The 24,329-nt window shown below is 37.1% G+C and overlaps 1 protein-coding gene across 2 annotated transcripts in view; it reads left to right on the top strand.

The window, feature by feature from the left end:
- The first annotated feature begins 774 nt into the window (after nt 1-774).
- Nucleotides 775-24,329, top strand: part of LOC141556904 (proton-coupled amino acid transporter 1-like) — a 31,200-nt gene continuing 7,645 nt past the window's right edge. The window contains exons 1-7 of one of the 2 annotated variants that reach the window (XM_074291843.1): nt 775-1,106; nt 5,157-5,247; nt 5,922-6,010; nt 8,871-8,966; nt 15,216-15,300; nt 17,966-18,184; nt 21,154-21,252. In XM_074291843.1, coding sequence (XP_074147944.1) covers nt 907-1,106; nt 5,157-5,247; nt 5,922-6,010; nt 8,871-8,966; nt 15,216-15,300; nt 17,966-18,184; nt 21,154-21,252 — 879 coding nt within the window. In that variant the 5' untranslated portion in view covers nt 775-906. The remainder of the gene's footprint in view (nt 1,107-5,156; nt 5,248-5,921; nt 6,011-8,870; nt 8,967-15,215; nt 15,301-17,965; nt 18,185-21,153; nt 21,253-24,329) is intronic. The other variant, XM_074291844.1, reaches the window with a different exon arrangement.

Below are 24,329 nucleotides of genomic sequence, written 5' to 3'. Positions count from 1 at the left end.
TAGTGAGAAGATTTAATGGCAGAATGATGATTTATACAACAGAAAATAAGGTTCTTCAGGTCTGGGATTATTTTGTTTCTGAACCAATTGTGCCAGGCACAAAATAGATGCTTAATAAACATGTGGTTGTTGAACTGAATTAAAAGTAAGTGTCTACAAACCTTTTCTCATCTTCTTACTTGCTGGTACTCCTCCTCCAATTTTTGTTGTTTCATTCTTCAGATTTTCCAATTCTTTGAAACACCATTTGGGGTTTCTTATCTGAGACACCATATGCCCTTTTCTTCTTCAGTTCATATTACAGATGAGGAAACTGAGGCAAACAAGATTACATGACTTGCCTGAGTCCCATAGTTTATAAGTGTCTGAGGCCAGCCTCTTCCAATTACTTTCATCTATTTTGCATATGCCTGTATAATACATGTTGCCTTTTAAAAAATATACTCTCTCCTAGTGTACACAGTGTACAACACACAGTAGGTAGTCAATGAATACCTGTTGATTGATTGAGGAGAAGCAAACTCCAGTTTGGCCTCCCCCAAATCACTGTGGGATGTAGATAAGAGGTAGAGAAGCTGAACCTGGGGGCAGATAGACCTTAGTCTCCTTTAGGGAAGGGACTTCTGGTCACTTTTAGGGAAGGGACTTCTGTCTATTCTCTTTAGTGCCCTGAGAGAGCCTGAAACCAAAAGGCACTTCCATTGGGTCTCTAAGAGGGAAGGAGGATAGAATTAGCCCAGGAGAGTTGGGCGGAGCCTTATTTAAGCTCCAGAAGACTGCCTGTGAAGGCATAGTCAGTTGAGCTGTGATTGTCCACACCTGCAGTAAGCACCTATTTGCTTTCTTACTGGACATCTTTCCTCTACTTTGTCAATACTTTAAGAGGCACTTTTGGGGTCCGCAGCCATGGATAGTTCAAATAAAAATCCCACTGGAGATCTGGAGCTCAAGACCAAGAATACTGTGACCTTCAGTTCTAGTCCAGTAATCTCACCAGACAGCAACTGGAAGAACAAAGAATATAACAACTATGATTCAAAGAATGGGAGTACCCTTGAGGATGGGAGCAATGGCTCTGACCCACGCCACAAGGTCAAAGGAACAACGTAAGTCTATCTTTCTCATCTTTTATTTGGTTTCTATTCTATCTTATATGTAATACTCTTTGGGTTGTCCTCTGGCTCATTGTAGGTGGTGTTGAGATGTGAGTGTATTTCATCCTCCATCCTTGTGGGAAGATTAAAGTTAATTGAAAAGCTAAGATCAAAGCTCCTAGACACCAAGGATCTGGTCTGCTTTGCAGACTTAGTTTTACCTGTGCTGTCCCTAAAAAACTCTGAGTGCAGAGAAGAAACCCAGGCTGTTCTACGGGGTCCTATTATTCTCAGAATAAGGTTTTTGAATGCATAAAATAAAATGCATAGCTTTCCTGACTTCCTTCAAGTGTTAGAGTCCTCTGCTCTTTAAGAAACTTTTCCCATATCTCCTTTAACTTATTGCTTCTTCTATGTATCTCCAATTTATGCTGTGTATCTTGTTTTGTAATTCTGTACACATTGTCTTTCCTCAATAGATTGTGAGCTCCTTAAGAACAGGGACCATTTTTATTTTTTGCCTTTCTTTGTATCCCCAGTATACAATACCTGGCACATAGTAAGTGCTTAATAGATGCTTCTTGACTTGATTTTAAAGTGATTTTATAATTTAAATTCCTAATCTAGAGAAAATTTAGGACCATGAAAGCATCAGGGAGAACCTGTGGATTTCCGGTATTAATACTAATAGCTCAAACAACTACACGAGGAAGGGAGAATAAATATTATTATAATTGCCTTTTTGCAGATGGTGACAGGGAAGCCTAATCTTCCAACCCACTTCTCATGAAGATAAAAACAATAGAGACTCCAAATTATGTCAGTGATAGACTTTACTGACTCCTGGCTCTCTCTCTTCCCTTCAGACACTACTTTAAATCAATCATAACCAGGATAGGGTTTTCCTTGGGGAAATGTCTTTTGTTTCTTATCCAGGAATTGTCCCGAGGAATTCTCTTTGCATGTAGTTAGCTTGAATTGATGTACAGGATGCAAATTTGTTTCTTCAATATCTGCAAATGCGTACAACCCGCAAGGAAAGCCCCTGAGGTGGTGGAGAATTCAAGGACTGAGGGCACACTCTCCAAGCCTTATCTTGACATTTAATTTAGATGCCTCTTTTGGAGATGTATTTCCTTTGTGAAGCAAAGTGACTCTTCCCCACAATGGATTTTTAACAGAGGTGACCTAGAATTCACACAACTGTAGCACTAAAATAAAACCCAGAAACAATCTATTCAAATCCATCTCTTCACTTAACATAGCTGGGGATGGGAAATATGTTAACCTGAGATCACACCAGAAGTGAATGAGCCATTTACAATTAGACTCCAGGTTTCCGGATTGCTAGTCCAATGTTTTTTTGAATTGTTGCTGGAGATGGGTGGAATGTGTGTTTGAGGTTAAGTATTTCTAAGAGAAAAATATTAGCTCACTTTTGAACTCCCAAATTCTTAAGTAAACATTTCAAAAGTGAATCACTTATCCTTCCTTAGCCACACAAGCAACCTGTCTCCATCCAGCATTTGGGAATGCAGGGGCTATGCAGATGATATTTCTTCCTGGAAATTAAAAGGGGCATCTGATTAGTTGTGATCTCTGTTTACTGCTCTCCTTAACACTTAACAAGTTGAATAATTGCTCCTCAGCTATTAGAGGATTTAGATGTATAAAGAGAGGGTCTAGGTTGCTAGGATAAAGGGAATCACTATACTCACAAAACAAATATGATTTCTTAGCCCATGGACAAAGTTCTCTACCATGTCTTCAGAAAAAAAACTTTTTTTTACATACGAACTGAAGCCCACTTCAGTTTAACTTTGTCCAAGGGTAAGGAAGCAAAAGAGGAGGGACATACTGGTTAGTTATTTTTCAGCTAACAAAAGGTAAGAGTATTCTTGTTGAAATTTTGTTTTAGGATGAATTTGTCCTTCACACTTCTGGGTTTTCCAGGAACACTATCAAATCTTCTGCCTTCTCCCTCACTATGTAGATTATATATAAAACTCTGGTAACTTTCAACAAATTACTTTCTCTCTCTGACTCTTTGGAGGACAGCCTAATAGTTCATAAGAGAAAAGAACACTGAATTTCAAGTGAGGAGATCAAAATTCGAATGTTTATTCTCCTTCTTACCTGAGTAACCACAGATAATTCATGAACACTCCTGGCCCTCAATTTTCTCATCTGTAAAATGAAGTAATTGGACCAAGCAATAAGATTCCTTTCAATGCTGATATTCCTTGATCTAAGAACTGGCTGAATTCTTTTGTCCTACAGTATGTTCTCAGGGCTCCTGCTGTTCCATCATTTCAACCTACAATAGAAATTTCTACTCACTCAGAAGCACCAGGATCATTCTTGTGCAGAAGTCTGGGCCTTGATTTTTCACTCGGTGTAGAGAATAGTGGGAAGCTTTTAGGCCAAAAGCAGCTGTTAAATTGTGCTTTGCACTGTTATTTCTCAATCACCCACTGTTTGGACTGGCTTAACTACTAGGGGCCTATGCCTTTTTCTTGGCTGTTTACAAATGCTGGGGCTCCCTTGCCTTCTTCCCATAGGGAGTCATTTCAAATTCTAGAGATATTGCCACTTTTTTCACCACCCTTCAAGACTATTGTAGATTTTTTGTTGTTGTTGTTATTGATAATAGTGAGTAATATCTTTAAGGTTTGTAAAGAACATCATAAACCCTACCATATTTGAGCCTCATAACAGTCCTGAGAGGTAAAGGGTATAAATAGTATATTCCTTTTTACATAGGAGGAAAGTACTTTAAAAAATGAAATGATTTATCTAATGTACACAGCCAGTTAGACGGCAGAACTGGTAGACAAACTCATTCCTTCTTCCTTCAGTGATCTTTTGTTTGCTATTCTCTTGTTCTCTTTTTCACCTTTCCTTACATACAGCATGGGCTAATTTATTTATTCAGTCTTTGTCCCCAAAGAGCTTGTACTGGGTAAGATAATACACACACACACACACACACACACACACACACACACACACACACACACGAAGAATAAAGCATGTTCTGCTCCTGTCATGCACCTAAGTGCTATGAGGTCTCAAAGAAGGAAGAAATCACTTCTACTTCTACTCTTATGGAGTGAGAAGAATAATCAGAGAAGTCTTCTTAGACTACACAAATTTTGAATTGCCCCTTGATGGGATAGACAGAAGTGTGAGAGAGGGAGAAGGTCATTCCAGTGAAGACGAATCCTGGGAACAGAGATGGCAGAGCACAGGATGCATCTGGAAGAAATGGAATTCCTTATTTTAGCTAGAGTATATTAGAGGACTATGGTTGTGTGTGTGTATGTATGTATGTACGTATGATGATGATATTGATGATGATGACATAAATCTGTCTGAATGAAGACATCTTATAGTACTATATTGTTAGAGGCCTGAAATATCAAATCAAACAATTTGGACTTTATCTTCAATGCTCCACTACTGGAAAGTTTGAACAAGAGAATAACATGAGTTTTGCATTAGAAAGGTTGATTTGTTTATGAGTACAGAACGGGCAGGAAAAGATATCTTCTTCTTCCAAAATATCTGCAGTCCTTGGAGTGAATATTATAGAATATGAAGGCTCTATTTCCTTATGTTTGTTTTGCCTTCAGTCAACACAGCACGCCTAGCCGTCAGACCTTTGGCTTCCCATATTTCTGTGCTTTTTAACCTCCTAGGGAATTGATTTACTAGAATACTTACTTGAGATCAGTTCCACATTCAGGTGATGCCCAAAATCTGAATATCTTTTCCTTTTCAATGTGCCTCCACATGGGCTGCAAGTGGAAATGCAACAGAACCTTCCTTCAACAGAGCTTTGGCCGCCTGGGCTCTAGTTGTGGAGATAGAGCTCTTTTATAGTAATGTGGTAATTAATATAAATTCCAGATATTAGAGGACAATGGAGCTCACAAACTGCACCAGTAGCTACCATCTAAACCAGTTCTGTTGCTTACGGTCGCTGGAACTGCAATCAGGAAACTGAACATGAGGCACCCCTCCCTTGGTACTAACTCTCCCTCTTCTGCATCTCTGCAGGTGGTGGCAAACTGTGATTCACCTGGTGAAAGGGAATATTGGCACAGGTCTTCTGGGACTGCCCCTGGCAGCAAAGCAAGGAGGGCTCTTGGTAAGAGGTGTCTGTGTTGTGGGAGGGAGGAATACCCATCACTCTGGGAAAGAGTTGGTGGAGGTATTATCAATTTCATTCATTCATTCATTTACAATAATGAAATGGGAAAACTTATTCTTTACTGAACTTTGAAAAGGTAAGGCCTTTCTGAACACTAAGAGTGTCTTGGAAGATAGAACACTAAATCTTTATTAAACTATGTTTTTAAAAAAAAATTAGTGTAAATTTGGCTAGTCTCTGAAGTTATATGCTAAAGTGATATACTTAGAATCATGGAATGTCAGAACTGAAAGAAGATCATGATTGTCTACTTCTTCCTCCCCTCCCTCATTTTTTTTTTCAATTGAGAAGAGAAGATCACACAGTGAGAAAAATTTGAGCTAAAATCTGGATCTCTTCCAGGTTAAGTCAGTCTTTATTATACCACTGATATAATGCTTTTTTTTTTCTTGAGCACACTTGGGAAACTTACTAGAGTTCATATCAGCATTCATTTCATGCAATTTCTTCTTCAAAGTCACCATTTTCTTCTTCATTGGATCACTCAAATGGTTGTTTCCTAAGGATAAACTGTGACAATGTTGTCTTTGTTCAGTCGTCCCTGCATCTTATAATTTTGATAACTATATCTCTTTTTCTTTCTTCTTCCCACCACAAATTCCTCCCTAAAGATTGGTTGTCTAGGTCTGTTGGGCATGGGCATTATAGCTGTGCATTGTATGGGCATCTTGGTGAAGTGTGCTCAGCACCTGGGCCGCAGGTAAGATACATTTATTTCTTCCTGTTCTTGAATGAAATGTTCTGCATTTAACTCTATGTTCTCTTTTGGTACTCATGTGGCCATGTTTTATTTGCCTCCGATCTTAATGTGATACATGTATGATTTTTTTCAGATTTAAGTGAAACTACCATTACTATCTGTTTCTCAAATAGAATAAAAGTACTAAGCTGTCTCCACCTCACTTCTACCTCCTGTAAGGCAATTCCACTCTTTCTCCTTTAGAAGTGAATATCATATTGGACTTGCCCTAAGAAGAAATGGATGTGAATTCTGTTTCTAACACTTAGTGGTTTGGTCTCTAATTTTTTCATCTGAAAAACAAGGATAGTAGCTATCACATAGGTTTCAAATGTTAAAAAGCACTACATAAATGTTATCTATTATTGTTAAGATTGTGCCAGACTAGTGATCTATTCGGTCTATAATTTAGTATGCATGAAAGAGCATAGTATAACAGAAAGAGTCCTGAAATGGGAAACGAAAGACCTGAGTTCTAATCCCAGAATTACCACTCATTGACTGTGTGACTTAAAATAAATTGCTTGCTCTCTTTGGGTCTGTTTCTTAATTCTAAAGTGAGAGGTTGAAATAACAAGGATATTTGGGGTAGCTAGGGGGTGCAGTGGATAAAGCACCAGCCTTGAAGTCAGGAGGATCCAGATTCAAGACCTGAAACCTTGTCTCAGGCACTTAATACTTCTTTGCTGTGTGACCCTGGGCAAGTCACTTAACCCCAATTGCCTCAGGAAAAAAAAGAAAAAAGAAAAGAAAGAAAGAAAGAAATAGAATATTCAAGGAGCCTTCTAGCTATTATAGTCTATGATTCCTCTTGTGAAACCATGTATTTAGCATTTTTTCTCCATAAAGATCCTCCTCAGAGGTCCCATAGGCAGGGCAAATAGTATCCTAACCAACTAGCTTTTGCCTGACAATAGCATTTTTATAATGAACATTATTATTCATCTATCATTCACAATTACTCCTATAACCATTGAACTCCCACCAAGCATATTCCTCAATTTCTACCCTTATTGAGAGCAAACTATCTCCTAATCCCACCTACATCCCAACAATCTTGCCCATTCCTTCCACTGTGCCTTCTGGAATTCCCATTTCATAATTAATAGCTTCATCTTGGACATCTTTCTTTTATGTTTCTTCCATGTACTAGCCTTCCCTGAGATCTCTCCTTCTCCACAGGATACTACATGCCTAGCTATCTTCTCCAGCATCAGATGTACCTTCCCTCACACCTTCCCACAACACAGTGGTCCAGCAAAGAGAGTCAGAATGCTCCTCACCTCCTACTACCAACTCCAGAAAATCTCCCTGCTATCATCACTCATCAACATCTTTGAGGTTCCTCTCTTTCTCTGCCAAACTTCTAGAAAAAGTTGTCCACCCTCACTCCTCTTCCTCCACTTCTACTACCTTCACTTTCTCTCCTTCTACCCAAAAACCTTGCAAATTCATCACTTAAATAAAACTTCTTTCTCCAGAGTTACCAATTATCAAGTCTTTTCTCAGTTCTCATCTTACTTGACTACAATTGTTGTATTTGACACGGTCAACTAGGATGCTCTCTCTCTCTTCTCTGGGATTTCCTTATGCTGCTTCTGAGGGATTCTTTTTCTTTCCATCTGACCACTCCTCAGTCTCCTTTGCTGGATCATATCAGAGCCACTAACTATAGGTTTTCTTTTTTGTTCAGGCCCTCTTCTCTTCCTTCTATATATACTCTCTTGGTTACCTCATGAGCTCCATGAATTTAATAATCATCTCTACTCAGATCACTCCCAGGTCTTTATGTGCTGTCCAGTCTCTCCCTAGATTCAGTCTCATGTAACCAACTGTCCTCATATCCATTTAGCTAGCTAGCATTTATATGTAATATTTTTTTTGTTTTATTATAGCTTTTTATTTACAAGATATATGCATGGGTGATTTTTCAGCACTGACAATTGCAAAATGTTTTGTTTCAATTTTTCCCCTTCTTCCTCCCACCCTCTCCCCCAGATGGCAAGTAGACCAATACATGTTAAATATGTTAAAGTATATGTTAAATATAATATATGTATATATATCCATACAGTTATTTTGCTGCACAAGAAGAATTGGACTTTGAAATAATGTACTAACCTGTGAAGGAAATAAAAAATGCAAGCTGACAAAAACAGAGGGATTGGAAATGCTGTGTAGTGATTCATACTCAATTCCCAGAGTTCCTTCGCTGAGTGTAGCTGGTTCTATTCATTATTGAACAAATGGAACTGGTTTAGTTCATCTCATTGTTGAAGAGAGCCAGATCCATCAGAATTGAAGTTTGCAAAGAGCTTAGAAAAACTATCTCATTTGATCACCACAACAATTTCTAAGAGGCAGATGTTATTATTCTTCCCATTGTATAAATGAGGAACCTGAAATTATAAGGGGTTTAAGGACTTGCTCAGGGTCTTACAGCAAGTAAGTGTTTGAGAACAAAATTTGAATTCAGATTTTCCTGACACCAAACTTGGTACTCTGTCCACTGGACCACTTACCTGCCCTCTCATCTAGTTGTCTGCAGAGTCACATATTATCTCAAACTCCCCTAATTCAATAATAATCATATCATAGGGTTGTGACTATTTGAAGATAACATATTTAGACTGTTATGGTTTTACCTCTGTGAACTAAGACTAAGTCACTTAAAGAAACTGAAGTTTAAAGATAATCTGTAAAACTGGCCCAACTTTATTTCCACTATCTACTTGTTTATGAGGCAAGGACTTTGTAAACTCTGTTGTGCTACAGAAATGTTAACTGACCACTAATGTTTTGTATCATTCTTTTCCCTCAGGGTACAGAAGCCCTATTTGGATTATAGTGATGCAGTGATGTATGGATTAAAGACCAGTCCCTTCCCTTGGCTCCAGAAGCATGCTATATGGGGAAGGTAACAATGGGCACAGTCTCTTTATCTGGAAGGGGACAGAATACCTTGAAGTTCCACTGATCTCTTTGTGAAGCTTCTTGATCTGAAAAAACCTTGATAATCCAAATAATTGCATAGGAATTTTATATCTCTAGATTATAAGCTCCTTGAGGTTAGGGACCATGTATTTTATATTTATAATAGCTTCTTTTTTTAAAATACATGCAAAGATAGTTTTCAGCATTCACCCTTGCAAAACCTTGTGTTCCAAATTTTTCTCCCTCCATTCTCCATACTCCTTTCCCCAAGACAGCAAATAATCCAATATAAGTTAAACATATACAGTTCTTGTAAACATATTTCCACATTTATCATGCTGTATAAGAAAAATCAGATCAAAAAGGGGAAAATAATGAGAAAGAAAAAAAAAACAAGCAAACAACAACAAAATAGGTGAAAATGCTATGTTGCATTCACATTCATATTCAGTCCCTATAGTCCTCTTTCTCTCCATCACAAGTTATTAGAATTGGATTGAATCACCTCCTTATTTGAAAAGAGCCAAGTCCATCAGTTAATCATCACATAATCTTGTTATTGTCATTTACAATGATCTCCTAGTTATGCTCATTTCACTTAGCATCAGTTCATGTAAGTCTCTCCAGGCCTTTCTGAAATTATCCTGTTGATCATTTCTTATAATACAATAATATTCCATAACATATACCATACCATAGCATAACATTGCATATACCATAACTTATTCAGCCATTCCCCAACTGATGGGCATCCACTCAGTTTTCAGTTCCTCACCACTACAAAAGGGCTGCTTTTTTTTTGCACATATGGGCTCTTTTCCCTTTTAAAAGATCTTTTTGAGATACAAATTGGATTCACAGTTTGATAGCCCTTTGGGCCTAGTTCCAAACTGCTCTCCTCAAAGGTTGGATTGGTTCACCAGCAATGTAGTAGTGAGGGACCATGTTTTTAAACTGTATATCATTCTTGACACCTAACTTTGGATTTTATAACCAGTGGGCATTTAATGTTTGATTTATGAAAAATGTTTGTCAAAGAAACTAAATTTGCCCAGGTTCTGTCCTTGTTTTCTAATAATAATAATATCTAACATTTATATAGTACTTATTATATACCAGACACTGTTAAACACTGTATAATAATTATTTAATTTAATCTTCACAATAACTCTGGGAAATATGAGTGATAGTATCTCCATTTTACATATGGGCAAACTGAAACAAACAATAATTTTTTTAATTTAACTTGCATAGGGTAGGTAATCAATGTCTGAGGATAGATTTGGATTCATGTCTTTCTGAACTCAGACCCAGCAAACCACCTGTGCCACCTGATTGCCCTCTAAAGACTTTCAGCTCCAGTTAAAAGAACTGATGGAATTTATTTCTTGGTACCTATTCAACAGGATATAGTATGGATACTTCGAATACAGACTTTTAGAGAGACATTTGTCATCCCAGTATTTATCTCTGTAATTTCCTGTGATTGCCCTTTGGGGCCAAGGAAAATAAGTCTAATTCATATTCCATATGACAACCCTTCAAAGACTTAAGGGCAGGGAGAATCTTTTTTCCTAAGTCTTCTCTTTTTAAGTCTAAGCACCCCGTTCCTTCAGTCTACAAAGGGCATGGTTCCAGAGCTCTTGATCATCCTGGCTGCCCTTCATGTTTTACATGCTTCCTGATTTGTCCAGTCATTTTTCAGTCATGCCTGGCTTTTCATAACCATTTAAGGTTTTATTGGCAAAAATACTAGAATGGTTTGCCATTTTCTTCCCCAACTTACTGATAAACTTCCTAAAAAGTTAGTTTATAGAGATGTATTATCAATCTCCATTTAAATTTCAGAAATGCTCATCTCCTTCCATATACTATGCTATATTTGAATGTGTACATAAGGAGGTGGCATAGTGACTTGAATACTACATTTGGAATCAATAAAACCTGAGTTTGAATACTGTTCTGACATTTGGAGTGTGAGCAAATCAATTAACCCGTCTCACTCTTGGCTTTTCATGTCTATCAAATAGGAATAATAATAGCATTTATTTTATGGGGTTGTTGTGAAAACAGATAATATATAAGTAGCTTTATAGATTTTCAAGTACTATGTAAATATTGGCCATATTTATTATAATAAAAAGAAAATTTCAGTATTATTTCTGCCCCATCCCCAGGGAATTGAAAGTCTGGATTTGGAGTCTTTAACCTTTTTTTGTATCCTGGACTCCTTTGGCAGTCTAATGAAGTCTATGGATCTCTTCTCAGAACATAAAATGCTATACATAGGATAAAAAAAAAAAGAAAACCAGTTAAAATTATCAAAATTATTTTTCAAAAATTTCATAGGGTCCAAGTTAAGAAATTTTGGTCTATATATACTCTGGTCCCCAAACTAAATGCAATAGTTCAGACATAGCCTGGTAAGGATAGAGTATAGAACTATATTTCTTCCTTATTTTAGAAGCTTGGTCTCTTAACATCTCCTTAGATCGTATAAAATTTCTTTCCTCCCATATCATATTATTGACTTATGTTGAGCTTCCAGGTAATTAAACTGCACCCCATTCTCAGTTCTTCATGAGATAAGCTATATATCCAATCCTCTATCAGGAGACTGATCTATTTTTTTTTACCCAAGTAGAAAGCTAAAATTTAATCCTGTTTGATTCAATCCAGAAGCTAATCTGTTCAAATTTTATAAAATCCTGACTGTCATCCAATGTATTTGCTCTTCTTTTCAGTTTTGTGTCACCTGGAAATCTGATAAGCATCTTTTTCTTTATCCAAATCATTGACTTGAAAGTATCAAATATCACAGGTTTAAACACCTATGCTCTATTGGGGATCTCTTTCCAAATTGAAATTGAAGTGTTAATGACAACCCTTTCTTATTAAAAAAAACTCATCTAAAGGTCTAGCCTTCATCTCTCTATCTTTGCCATATGACTAGTATAAGGGATTTTATTTTAAAATATAGGTTAAAATTTTTTCTATAGCATTATTCTTTTCTACTAGTTTATTACTCCTGTCAAAAAAAAAAAAATGAGTAAAGTTTGGCTAGCATGATCTGTTTTGGATAAAGCCATGCTGGTTCTTTGTAACCAGTGCATTTCTTTAAGGAAATTCACTGTCTCTTAAATAATGCATTCTAGAATGCCAAGTCAGTCTTATTGATCATTACTTTACAGAGATTCCATTCTCTTCTTCCCCCTCCCTTCTCTCTTATTCTTCACCTTCTCCTTCTTCCTCTTCCTCTTCCCATTCTTCTTGTTTTTTTTTTTTTTTTTTGAAAATCAGCATAGCAGTGATCAATGATATCATTCTATTTCTCTACCACTTTTCAATAATGATTGATAATAGCTCAATGAACAAATTTGGCAGTTGTTTTTGTTTGTTTTCTTGTCTTTAGAATCAGAGAATGTACTTCATTCTCTGAGCCAGGTGACTTCATATTATCAAGACAGCTATGTGCTCTCTTGGATGTCATCTATATTAGATGTCAACTATATATAATCATATTTATTCTTTTCAGTCTAAAGATCTTTCTTCTTCTCAGGAGTAACTTTGTCTTCTCTTTGTTACTCTTTATCACAGTCTCCACCATGAGCAGTGATCCAATAAACCTTTCAAAAAAAAAAAAAAAAAAGCACAACTTTGTAGTTTTTGTCATTCATAGATTTCTTCAATAGTTTCAGCTCATTGTGAATTTTAGCACTCTTATTACAATTCCTACAATATCAGGTTTTGCTTTTATCTTCATTCTATTACATGTTAGAATATAAGCCCCTTAAAGGTAAGGATTATTTCATTCTTTATATTTGTATCCTGAAAATCTGTCATCTAATAAGTGCTTAATAAATGCTTACTGATTAATTATTTGCCTTTATTTCCATCTGTTTGGAGAATTCTTCCTGTATCTACTGTGATCACTTTCTCCAATTTGCCTTTTTCCTCCTTCTTTGGAATGGCTTCTCTTTGTGTCAGAATTTCATCCTTGAGAACTTCCTTCCAAGGTTATCTTGTTCTTTAGATTTTCACTCAAGTGGCATACTAAACTTTTTGAAATCTGTTCTCTCAAATTCTGGGGTGCACATCAAATTGTAGATTTTTTTTTCCTCTCCTCTATCATAGACTCTAAGATAAAAGTGCTTTCCTCACTTCAAGTTTCCATACTTTTTTAACCCCAAACAGCCAATTCTTCACTGCTGGTAAGAATTAGATAAAAGAAAAGGAGAATCTTTCTTGTTGATTCTCCTACTTTTTGAAGGACAAAATTACATTGAAGTCAATAAATAATTTGGTAGTCTGCTTTTGTAAGACATTAGGTTAGGACTCCAGTGAAGAATAATAATGATAATATATCTAGTATTTATGTTAAAATTAAAAGAAAGCTTTATAAATATTATCTCATTTGAGCCTCACAACAACCCTCGAAGGTAAAAATGGGCATTACTCCCATTTTGGAGATAAAGATTACTGTGGTGAGCAAAAGTTAAATAATTTGCCTATGCTCACACAAAGTCTGAGGCTGGATTTTAAGACAGGTCCTCCTGACTTCAGAGCCATTAGCTCTTTCCACTGAGCTACCTAACTTTCAACATAGAGCTTTAAACATTTTATGACCAAGCATTTTTCATGTATTTTCTCATTTTCTTCTTCCAACTTGAGTGTAGAGATTGGCAGCACAGGTGTGGTTGTTCATGCTTTATTTCCTGAGAAATGAAGCTCAGAGAAGTTATGTAACTTGGGCACACAAATCTAACTGGTAAGTGTTAGTGGGCTTCAAACCCTTTCCTTACCTTACCATGTAGTCTTCCTCAAATCCAGGTCCCTGTGGTACAAGTAATGAAATATTTCTATTTATTAGTCATACAATTGGAGCCCTGTCAACACCAGGATCCTCCCAGATGTGTACCGGAACTCAGTATTAGGGAAGACAGCTCCAGGAGTTCCTGGTGCCAACTCTTCATTTGAGTGCCCTATATGGGATTCAGAAACCCTATAGTGTTTCTGCTTGCCCCAAACCACAAGGGGACTGCCTAGGTCCTGACTCTCATAGGTCAGTGCTCCCGAAAAAATAGCCAGGGACAGAAATTCTAGAGCCATTTTTTCTGACACAAATTACAGGGTCCATACCTCTAGTTCTTCCTTGTGAAAGAAAAGTGAAAGTTCACATTGTGCTGTGCCAGGTCCTACAGGCAAGAAGCCAGAACAATTAAGACCATAGACCAAGCACCTGTGGGGATATTGACATCCTATGGGATGATTCTAGGTTCTCCCTTAAGTAGCAGATACAGTATAAGGAACAAAGAAGCACATTGCCAGTAAGTTGGCCACTGAGTAATGAATCATTTGGCCATGATGACCCACAAAAAGATTTTATTATATTGCTTAAGTGTCATTCCTTTGGAATAAAGCGCAGGGAGATTTTAAGGCGACCCTATCAGGTTAGAACCCAGGGACCAGTTCTCAGTGGCTCCCACCACTCCTCACAATCAGCCTTCTAATCTCTTCTAGTTGATCACAGACTATTAGGTCCCACTAAGAAGGACTCTCATAGTCCATGTACTATGTTGTTTCAAACTGTAGTGGATTCAAAACTCAGAGAGCCAGTTGAAGTAAACATGCCAAATGTTACAGAGCTAGAGGGTTTTCTAGGGTATAGTCACCCTACCTCCAGAATTCCACGCTCTTCCTTGAGTTAATTCCCATCAGAAGGAAATATAACTTAGGGCCTCCCTTCAAGCTGGTTAGGTTAGACCTAGCCTTTTTCCGGGCAAGACATGGTGATTGATCGACTTCCTGGGTTTAGACCAGGATTTCCTTGTCTCCTGTCTTTATCCTCCCTTCTCTGGGTTGATGGTTTACAACTTCAGCCAAACAGACACATGGCTATTGCCATGTGAGCACAACAATATGCCCTCCCTGATCATTTGAAGGAATGACAGGATACTAGCACCTGATCATAAGGAATCTCACTCAAAGATAAGAATGCATTATCTCAACTTTCTTTAAAAAAAAATGGATTGTCTCAACTTTTCTTTAAGAAAAAGTGGATGCACTTTTTGCAGGCCTTTTCTTATTGAAACATTTTCATTATTAATAATAATTGAAGAAGGTTTATATAGAGTGGAGTGGAGGATTTGGATGGGGGAGGAAATTTGTATAAAAAAAATCTAAATGCACATGATAGCTTTTCAAAGTAGCTGTTTTTTTCTTTTTTTCCTAGGTATGTTGTTAGTTTTTCCCTGATTCTCACTCAGTTGGGATTTTGCTGTGTTTATTTTGTTTTTCTGGCTGATAATATAAAACAGGTAGGATTTTTCTTGCTCTTGTTTTGCTCAAACAGATAAACAGCTTTTCTTAGATTCAGATTTTGTACCAAATGAAAGACCTCTGAGGCATGCATCTATCCAAAGCATATCTCTAGTCTTGGTATATGGCCCTATGTCAAAGTTAAAACTAGGTTGGTTAGGGCCTAGACCCTAGAGTTGTAGAATTGGGATGAATGAGCTAAATAAAGAATGGGAGACTCATAATTTTCAGGCCATGAGCATATGTTCACTTCAATCTTTTGGCATATTTACTTAAATGAACACAAACCAGGATGCAATTTTGAGAACACCTTGAATTTAGGGTGACTAGTTCTGATTTTTCTAGGATTTTATATAACTTTAAAATTACATTAGTTACTATTATGATACTAATAACACAAAATGGTTTCACTGTTTTTAAATAATAGTAACATCTCACATTTTATGTAACTTTTTTGTTAACAAAACACTTTACATTCATTATTACATCTGATCTTAACAACTAACCTGTGAAGTGGTACAAAAAATAGTACTTCTATTAAGTGAGGAAACTGAGGTTCAGAATGCCTCTGAGCAGTATTGGTAAGTGGTAGAAGCTGAAAGCTTAGTCCTAGATGTTTTAACAACAGATTTGGTATTATTTTTTACACCATAGTCACCAAAGAAGCTCCTATGGGATACAGAAATTCAATCTTTTTGCCACTTTTAGGGTATTCTTTTGATCTCTTAGGATAAGTATATGCAGCAGTTAATGTTGAATGACTGTGTCAAAAATAAGAGGTCAAAATGAAAGAGATTTATTAGCTTGCTAAGGAATGTGCCCTAGCTGATGACAAATGCAGATTTCTAGAGTACAGATCTGGGTTTATATTAACCTTTCTGGTCCAATTAGAGTACATGACCAATCAGCATTCTCTGGCTACTTGAGACTGAAAAATAAACCATTTCAACAGGAGAGGAAAGGGCAGAGAAAGGGAGATCTGTGTGTGGAGAAAGAAAAGGGAAATATTTAGAATGCAATTTGAAGGATTTATTAGCAGAATAGGAAAACTTTGTTCAAGGACAGAAGACAAGGACAAAAAGACCAAATAGTTAATATAATTGTGAAAGCAGTTGTTTTAGACAAAACTGTAAAGTCTCTTCAAGGCTAGCATTAGCTGTTACAATAGTGAATGAGATTATCTGTTCTTACTTAGGGATTGAGGGCTTTCAAAAATGCAGTGATGGCAGATGGTGGAGGGATTTCTGTGCTAATTTATCAAGATATTGCAAAACTCCCCTGGAGATGTGGGTTCAAGTCCCACTCCTGACACTACTTTATAAACATTTTTTTAAAAAATTGTTGCAAAATAATTGTGGTTCTTCTTTCCTCATCTCCACATCTTACACTCTAAACTCTGTTAGTTATAGATCACAAATGATAAAGGGTTATTTTCAAGATCATAATCATATGACAGTAATGCTGAAACCAGGAACCAAGTTCTTGTTATGGAGAAATATGTGCATATCTTTGCATGAATAATTTACCCTTCTAGAAGTCTGGTTCTTATCTGCAAAAGGACTAGGTTGGGCTGGATGACCTGAGTTTCCCTCTAGCTCTTAAAAGTATCTAAATTGCACTTGATCCCTTGACAGATTTTTTTTTTTTTTTTTTTTTTTTTTTTTTTTTTTTGGTAAATCATAGGATTAAGAACTGAAAAGAACCTTAGCAAATATTTGGTTTGTAGATTTAAGGGAGGCTATGTAATACAGGATGAGCACTGACATTGGAATCAGAGGGTCTGCATTCAAATGAGAGATTGAACAAAATTGCCTCTAAGATTCCTTTCAATTCTAGATCTATGATCTCAATTTAATGGCTAAGAAAACTGAAGCATCAACCCAGGCCCTCTGACTTCAAAATCACTGTTGCTCTGCTGAGAGAGGTAGAATTTAAAAATGTAGGTCCGATCACTAAATCCAATCAACAAATTTATTGAGAATATAAATTGGGCAGAATATATTCCTGTGCAGTAAACAAACACCATGAGAGCAGAGACAGTTTGATTTTTGCCTTTTTATTTCTAACGTAGTGCCTTCCACAAAACATACCTTAGTATTTTCTACATTTACTTCTGCTTAGTGTATTAAACATCTATTTACTCTGCCCTTTCCTAATAGATGTAGGAGATACAGAATCCTTGACTTGAGGATCTTACAATTGAATTCATATTTATATGAAAAGTTGAATAACATCATGAGTTTAGAAACAATTCAAGTTATTTGTTAGATGTCACAAGGTGACATGTAATTAATTACCCAATGAATAGGACAGGTAGTATGGAAGTTTAGAGAGACCTTATGTGCTAGAGAGCTAGACTTTGAATGATAGACAGCTAGCTAGCATTAAGATAGAAATAACTCTAAAATGTAGGTAGTATATTTGAGGTAGCAAGAACTCAAAGCAATAAGCATATGGAGGTCAGAAAGTATGAGTCACTAGTTTGACTGGAGCAAATCTGGAATTGTAACTTGAAGCCAGTTAATAAAAGACCTTGAATTCCAGCCTTCAGGAGTTTGAACTTTGTCCTGTAGATAATAGAGAACCACAAAAGAATTTTGATCAGTTTTGACCTGGTCATAGGATTATTTGGGAGAGATGTATATAACCTATTACTCTTATCAGGTGATAGAAGCAGCCAATGAAACTACCTCTGACTGCTATACCAACACGACTGTGACCTTGACACCTTCCATTGACTCACGATTCTACATACTCAGCTTATTGCCCTTCTTTGTGCTGCTGGTATTTTTCCGTAACCTTAGAGTCCTGTCCATCTTCTCTATGATCGCCAACATATGTATGATTATAAGCATAGTTGTGATCTTCCATTACCTCGTTCAGGTATGTATCAGACCATGGTCATAACATCACTGGAGCTTTAATACCTAGGCATCCAGAGGGCAGTTCCCTCTATTGTCATTATTACAATAATTAGTAAGGTAAGAGAAACCTTTAAGAATTTTGGTTCTTAGAAACCAAATTTCTGGAATTTCAGGAAAAATAATGCATCTTAGTATCTTCAAATGGCTATCTGGGACCTTTTTCCATGTGTTGGACAAAGAAAGAAGACTAGAAGGAAAGGATATCTTTTGAAATTCCTGTACCTTTCTTACTGAGTGACTGAGCAGTCATTAGTTAATGCCAGTTTCGATTGATTGTTATTCCAGCTTTCATGGGATGGTATGCCATGCTGGCTAGTCCAGTGGGACATGGGGGAAAGGAAAAGATGTAGTTTTCTCCTTCCTACTCCCAGCTGCACCACTTCCCCCCTCCATTCTTCTGATTTTATGGTGCAGGATTTCAATAGAAGGGAACAGAACAAAGATTCTGCATCCATTTCCTCTAAAAGAATTTGAGGATCATACTCAAGTGTCTCATTGTAGCATGCAGGTAATCAACTCTTGGTCTCAAAAAGTTGCATTTTTGTGCCCTCCATATTTATATCAAGTGGCCATTAGCACAATATTCCTATACTCAGAGATGTGGCCCAGATTCAGTTGTCACAATGGACCGATATTCTCGGTAAGAAGTCATGAACTATTGGAAAAGAGGTGAATCATGGGAATATCAAAGTAGCTCACATTCCCCAGAATTGTCTCTTCCACAACTTAGTGGATGAATATCTTCTTGATATGTCTCATATATATCACACAAAGGAAAATTACAGTCTTCCTTGGGTCTCTGGTTGAGAGACTTGGCTTTGAAGTTTAGCTTCTGAGGTGAGTAAAGTATTAACAAGAATCTCTCCTTTGCCCCTCTTACAAGCCTTTTTATTTGATACAATGGCTTTTTAGGATAATTACCTGAAATTATGAGTGTCTGAACCATTTCATGTGGATGGAACACTATACCCTCTGATGCTCTTATTAATAAACTCTCTTTTTCTCCTGATTCTTTTTGCTTTACATTCTTCTTGTACTAATAGAAACCTGTCTCTCTCTAGAAAACATGCAGGGAGTACTTCAGGAGGCAAAGAAGGAGGAAGAAAGTCCTTGCTCCTTATTCTCCCATATAGATTATTCTTTAGTCATCATCACTTACCAGCCTCTCCTTCTTGGTATTTATTCTACCCCCTCATTATTGTCTTTTTCCCCTCAATTATTTCCTTTCTTCTATCCAACCTTTCTTTATCCATTGCTCTTCTGCCCCCAACAAGCATACCAAGGTCTCCTATCTTTAAAAATAAACAAACAAACAAAAAAAAAAATTGGCCTTAAACTATCTTTCTTATCTTTCATAGTCAAACTTCTAGAATTGACTACCTTCATTTCCTTATCTCCCATTCAGTTCTCAGTCCTTGAGATCTGATTTCTAACTTTAATGGTTAAATGCAACTACTCTCTGCTCTCTTCAATTATCTCTTAATCGCTAAATTCACTGACTTTGTCTTGATCCTTACTCTACCTGCTCTCTCTGCAACTTTTCACAGTGTTGACCATCCTTTTTTCCTTGTCAGTAATTCCTCCTTGACTTCTATGACATTTCTGACTTGATTTTTCTCTTACCTGTTCTTCTCACTTTCCTGTAATTGGATCATCCTCTTTCTCCTGCTCATTAAATGAGAATATCCCCTTAAAGGTCTATCCTAAACCACTACAGATTTATCTATACATAGATGTCAACATAAGCAACTTGCTACTGTGTGCAGGTATCTCCTTGCCACTTTAGTATAACTCTGCTTTAATTACAACACAAGTTGCTGTTCCTTCTCAAGAAGGTCGAGACACCCCCATCAGGGATGGGGAGCCAAACCAGACATCTCAGCAAGTTTCCCTTACTGGGCTGGAGGATCTTATACTTCACTCAGAGTTCCTCCACTATCTGTAACTCTCTACAGATTAGGTCCTTCTGTACAATGTAATTTCCTTGAGGATAAAGACTTTTATATTCTAGGAGTTAACATAGTGTTTTAATGAGTATTTTACTTGAAATGAATTTTAAGGTATCAGGTATTAAAATATCCTGAAAAACAAATTTGGAAATGAGGTGGTTGCTCATATTTTATCTGTGCATTATCTCCATAAATAGCTCCATGTAATAATTCCTCTTTGTAAGGCAAATGCAATACTACTTCTATAATAATAACTATTATACATAGTGTTCTATAATTTGTAAAACACTTTGCATAAATGATAGTCTCATTTTCATTTTGTGAATGCAGAATCCAGTGCTCAAACTAACCAAGAAACCTGCTGTCTATCTGTTCACAGGTAGAAAATGGTAGAGCTAGAGCTTGAATCCAGATTTACTGAACCCTAGTTCAGTGCTATTTATACAAAGTCCTTGAGAGTTTGAGCCTTAAAAACTCCCCAAAGCAGAAGAAGACTCCTTCATGGCTCTCTGAGATGTCCTGAAGGTCACCTTGATTCCAGTATCCACTGTTATTTAGGACTATCCCTTTAGTCCCTATTTTATGTCTGGCTTTTTCTTTCCTCTCTGGAAGAATCTGTTAACTTTTCTTTCACAAGTCAATAAAGACTGGAGACCAGGAATTTCATAATTTTATTTAGTTCAATATACATTTATTAAATAGCTTCTATATACATACCTCCATACTGGGCATAGAAAGAAATAAATTAATACAATTCCTAACCTCAAAGAATTTCCATTTTATTGGGGGATACAATATGTGTACAGATTAGCCAATATAAAATGATTCTGGGAGGAAGAAACCACCCCCAATTGCTTGAGAGCAATACTAAGGTCAATTTAACTGGTGCCATCTTTTTCTAAAGAATCACAGGACTATTCAAAGGGCTTGTCTGCTTAAGGGCTTCTTCTTAACTTAGTTTCATGTTTTTATCTTTCAGGATGTTCCAGATCCCAGTAGCCTACCTTTGTTTTCTGAATTGAAGACCTACGCATTGTTCTTTGGAACTGCTGTTTTTTCATTTGAGAGCATTGGTGTGGTAAGGTTTAAAGTGACTTGAAATTTCCTTGGACCATTAATGAACTCTTAAAGAAGAATTTAGGACTCATTGTACCTATTGTCCCCACTGAGCCTTTTAGGGGAGTCTAGAATAATGTGGTCATAATACAGAAATTTTGACTTATGGTGGGAGGCTGAGGTAGAGCTGGAGTGTGTCCAATAAATTAGTTTCATACATTTAAAACCAAAAGAGACTTTAGACCAAGAGTTCTTAAGTGGAGATCCATGAACTTGATTTGTAATATCTTGATGATTGCATTTCAATTTCTTTGTTTCCTTTGTAATGTTGTGTGTTTTATTTTATGCTTTTCAAAACATTGTGAGAAGTCCAAAGTTTCACAGAACTGCCAAAGAAATCCAGGACACAAAAAAAATTAAAAACTCTTGTCTTGAGCATTATCTTGTCTAGCCCCCTTAGTTTAGAAATAAGAAAACTGGTATGCAGTTTAAGTTATTTGTCAAAAGTTACATAGGTAGAATAGAACAAGGATTTTGACCTGGAAAAGTTGTAAGGTTTCTTCCAGGCCAACCCATTCCTAGATAAGGAATGTTCCTTGAGAACCTTTATCTTCTGATAGCCTATTCCCCTCCTTTGATAGCTTCAACTTATAAGAAGATCTTGGGGCTTCAGATGAAAGGGATAAGAAACATCTTGTCCAACCCTCTGATTTAACGTACAAGATAATTGAAGGCTAAATGACTTGACCCAATTCATATCAAAAGCAAGATTTGAACCCTAGATACTCAGAACCTCTCTATAATTTTCAACTTCCCTTTCCCAGCTCTAATGTGTAGGAAGAAGTACTTAAGTCCAATCCTTCGTCCATATACTAAGTATAAATGATAGTTGTAAAATTGGTCTGTAACTAGTATCATAGAATAGAAAAAAGCTGTCATTTCACATAAGTAGGAAACTGAGACCCAAAAAGGCAGAAGATCTGCTCCATAATCCCAACACCATGGTCCTCTAACTCCAAACCCAGAGCCCCTTCCATTATAGCCCACTGCTGTAGAGAAGAGATTCTGACTGGACATGGGACCCTCAAGGTAGGCCTGTTATATTGGATGTAATAGATGATTGCTCCTTTTAAAAATGGCTGAATAGGAATTTCCAGGATAGAATTAAGGAGGAGACTGAGAATGGCATAAACCTTTATGAGTGGCAGAGCTCCCATGTGGTGGTTCATAATGCTATCACTAATTGTATTTTATAGTTTACAAAGCCCTTCAACAATGTGGTTCAGTCATTCAGTCATGTTTAACTCTTTGTGGCTCCATGGACTACAGCATTCCAGTAATGCCGTTTTCTTGGCAAAGATACTGGAGTGGTTTATCATTTCCTCCTCCGATAGATCAAGTTACTTGCCTAGGGTCACATAGCTAGCAAATATCTGAGACCATACTTGAATTCTGATTTTCCTAACTTCCAGGCCAATACTCTGTGTACTATGTCACTACCTAGCTGCCTCTTCAACAAACATTATTTCATTTGATCTTTATAATGACCTTAGGTAGATAGTATGAATATAGTAACAATTTCACAAATGAGAAACCAAAATCAGAGGAATTAAAAGACTAATAATTGGCAGGATGGGGGGTTGAATGCAAGTGTTATGCTTTGAAATGGAGTTTGTAACTGTCCTATGTCTTATTGTTCTCTTTAAGACTTGTATATAGAATCTTGGGAGAATATACACAATTTAGATAAAATTCATCCCTGATCTTGTTATAGGTAGGAGTTGAACCCAAGTCCTCTGGCTCCAGATCACCATGCTGGACCACTGTACTTCTGATGTAGGTATGGGAATCAGAAGAAAGACCAAAGCTGAATATGCAGATTTGGGAGTTATTAGTGCCTTACACTCCACTTAACATCAATCATTGTTGAGTATTGGATTGGGAATTAGGCTATCAGGAATCTAACCTTAACTTTGTAACTCACCATTGTCCCTGACTGGATCTCAGATTCCTTATCAATCAAATAAGGATTGGGAATGACTGCATTCCAAATCCCAGCAATCCTAGTATTTGGGGGGTTTTGACCCACTTTAGGCCCTACCTCTGACAGACAGTAACCTACACTGAGGTCTGGCTAAGCATGGCAGCTGTTCAGTGAGCTTGAAAATCTTGGATGGGCTCAGGAGCTATGTATACACAGATAGTCCCCCAAGGTCACAGTGTTCCGAAGAGAGGAATCGGATCACAGGTTTAGTTACAAGCTAGATGACACAACAGATAGAGAATTGGACCTGGAGTCAGAGTTCAAATCTTGCCACACACAGGTCACTTTGTGACCTGGGACAAACCACTTTAAGAGTTTACTACCTGTTTTCTCATCTGTAAGATGAGAATAAAAATAGCACCTACCTCCCAGGATTGTTGTGAGGAAGTGCTACATAAATCTAGGTGGCACAGGAAATAGAACACTGGATTTAAGAATCAGAGTTCAAATACTACCTTAGATTCTTGCTAGCTGTGTGACTGTGGGCAAATCATTTAACTTCTGTCCTTGATTGCAAAATGGGGATAATTATAACATCTACCTCTCAGAGTCATTGGGAGAATAAAATGAGATAATACATTTAAAGTGCTTAGCACAGTGCTTGGGACATAATGGGTGCCTAATAAAATGCTTGCTAACCCTTCTTGTTACCCATTAGCAAAACTTTCTGATGCTGAGACAGAGTTCTAAGCTTTTTATGAACCATTATCAAGTCATCTACCCAAGATTTTAATTAGTGGAAGAAGGTAACACATGTGGCACTACATCAGGATGTGGTGGCTACCCCAACTTCTCAAAAGCAATGTCAGTGAAGCCCAAGTTCTGACAGTTCACATCAAACTGGGAAAGTCTTGAGTAGGGGTTGGAGATGGATTCTAAGTCTGTCACCTGAGAACCAGTGGAGCTTCCTTGTAGAAAGGCTCACCCTCAGAGACCTGGCTGTCCATTGGGGGAGACATTTAGGGCTCCAGCAATTCATGAAGACCAGCCAGTAAGGGCTGCAGCTCTTCTAATCTGCTGGGTAGAGGGAACAACCAGCCATTGTGATCAAATCA

Source organism: Sminthopsis crassicaudata, chromosome 2, assembly GCF_048593235.1.
Source record: "Sminthopsis crassicaudata isolate SCR6 chromosome 2, ASM4859323v1, whole genome shotgun sequence".
NCBI lineage: Eukaryota > Metazoa > Chordata > Mammalia > Dasyuromorphia > Dasyuridae > Sminthopsis > Sminthopsis crassicaudata.
This window is presented reverse-complemented; position numbering and strand designations above follow the sequence as displayed.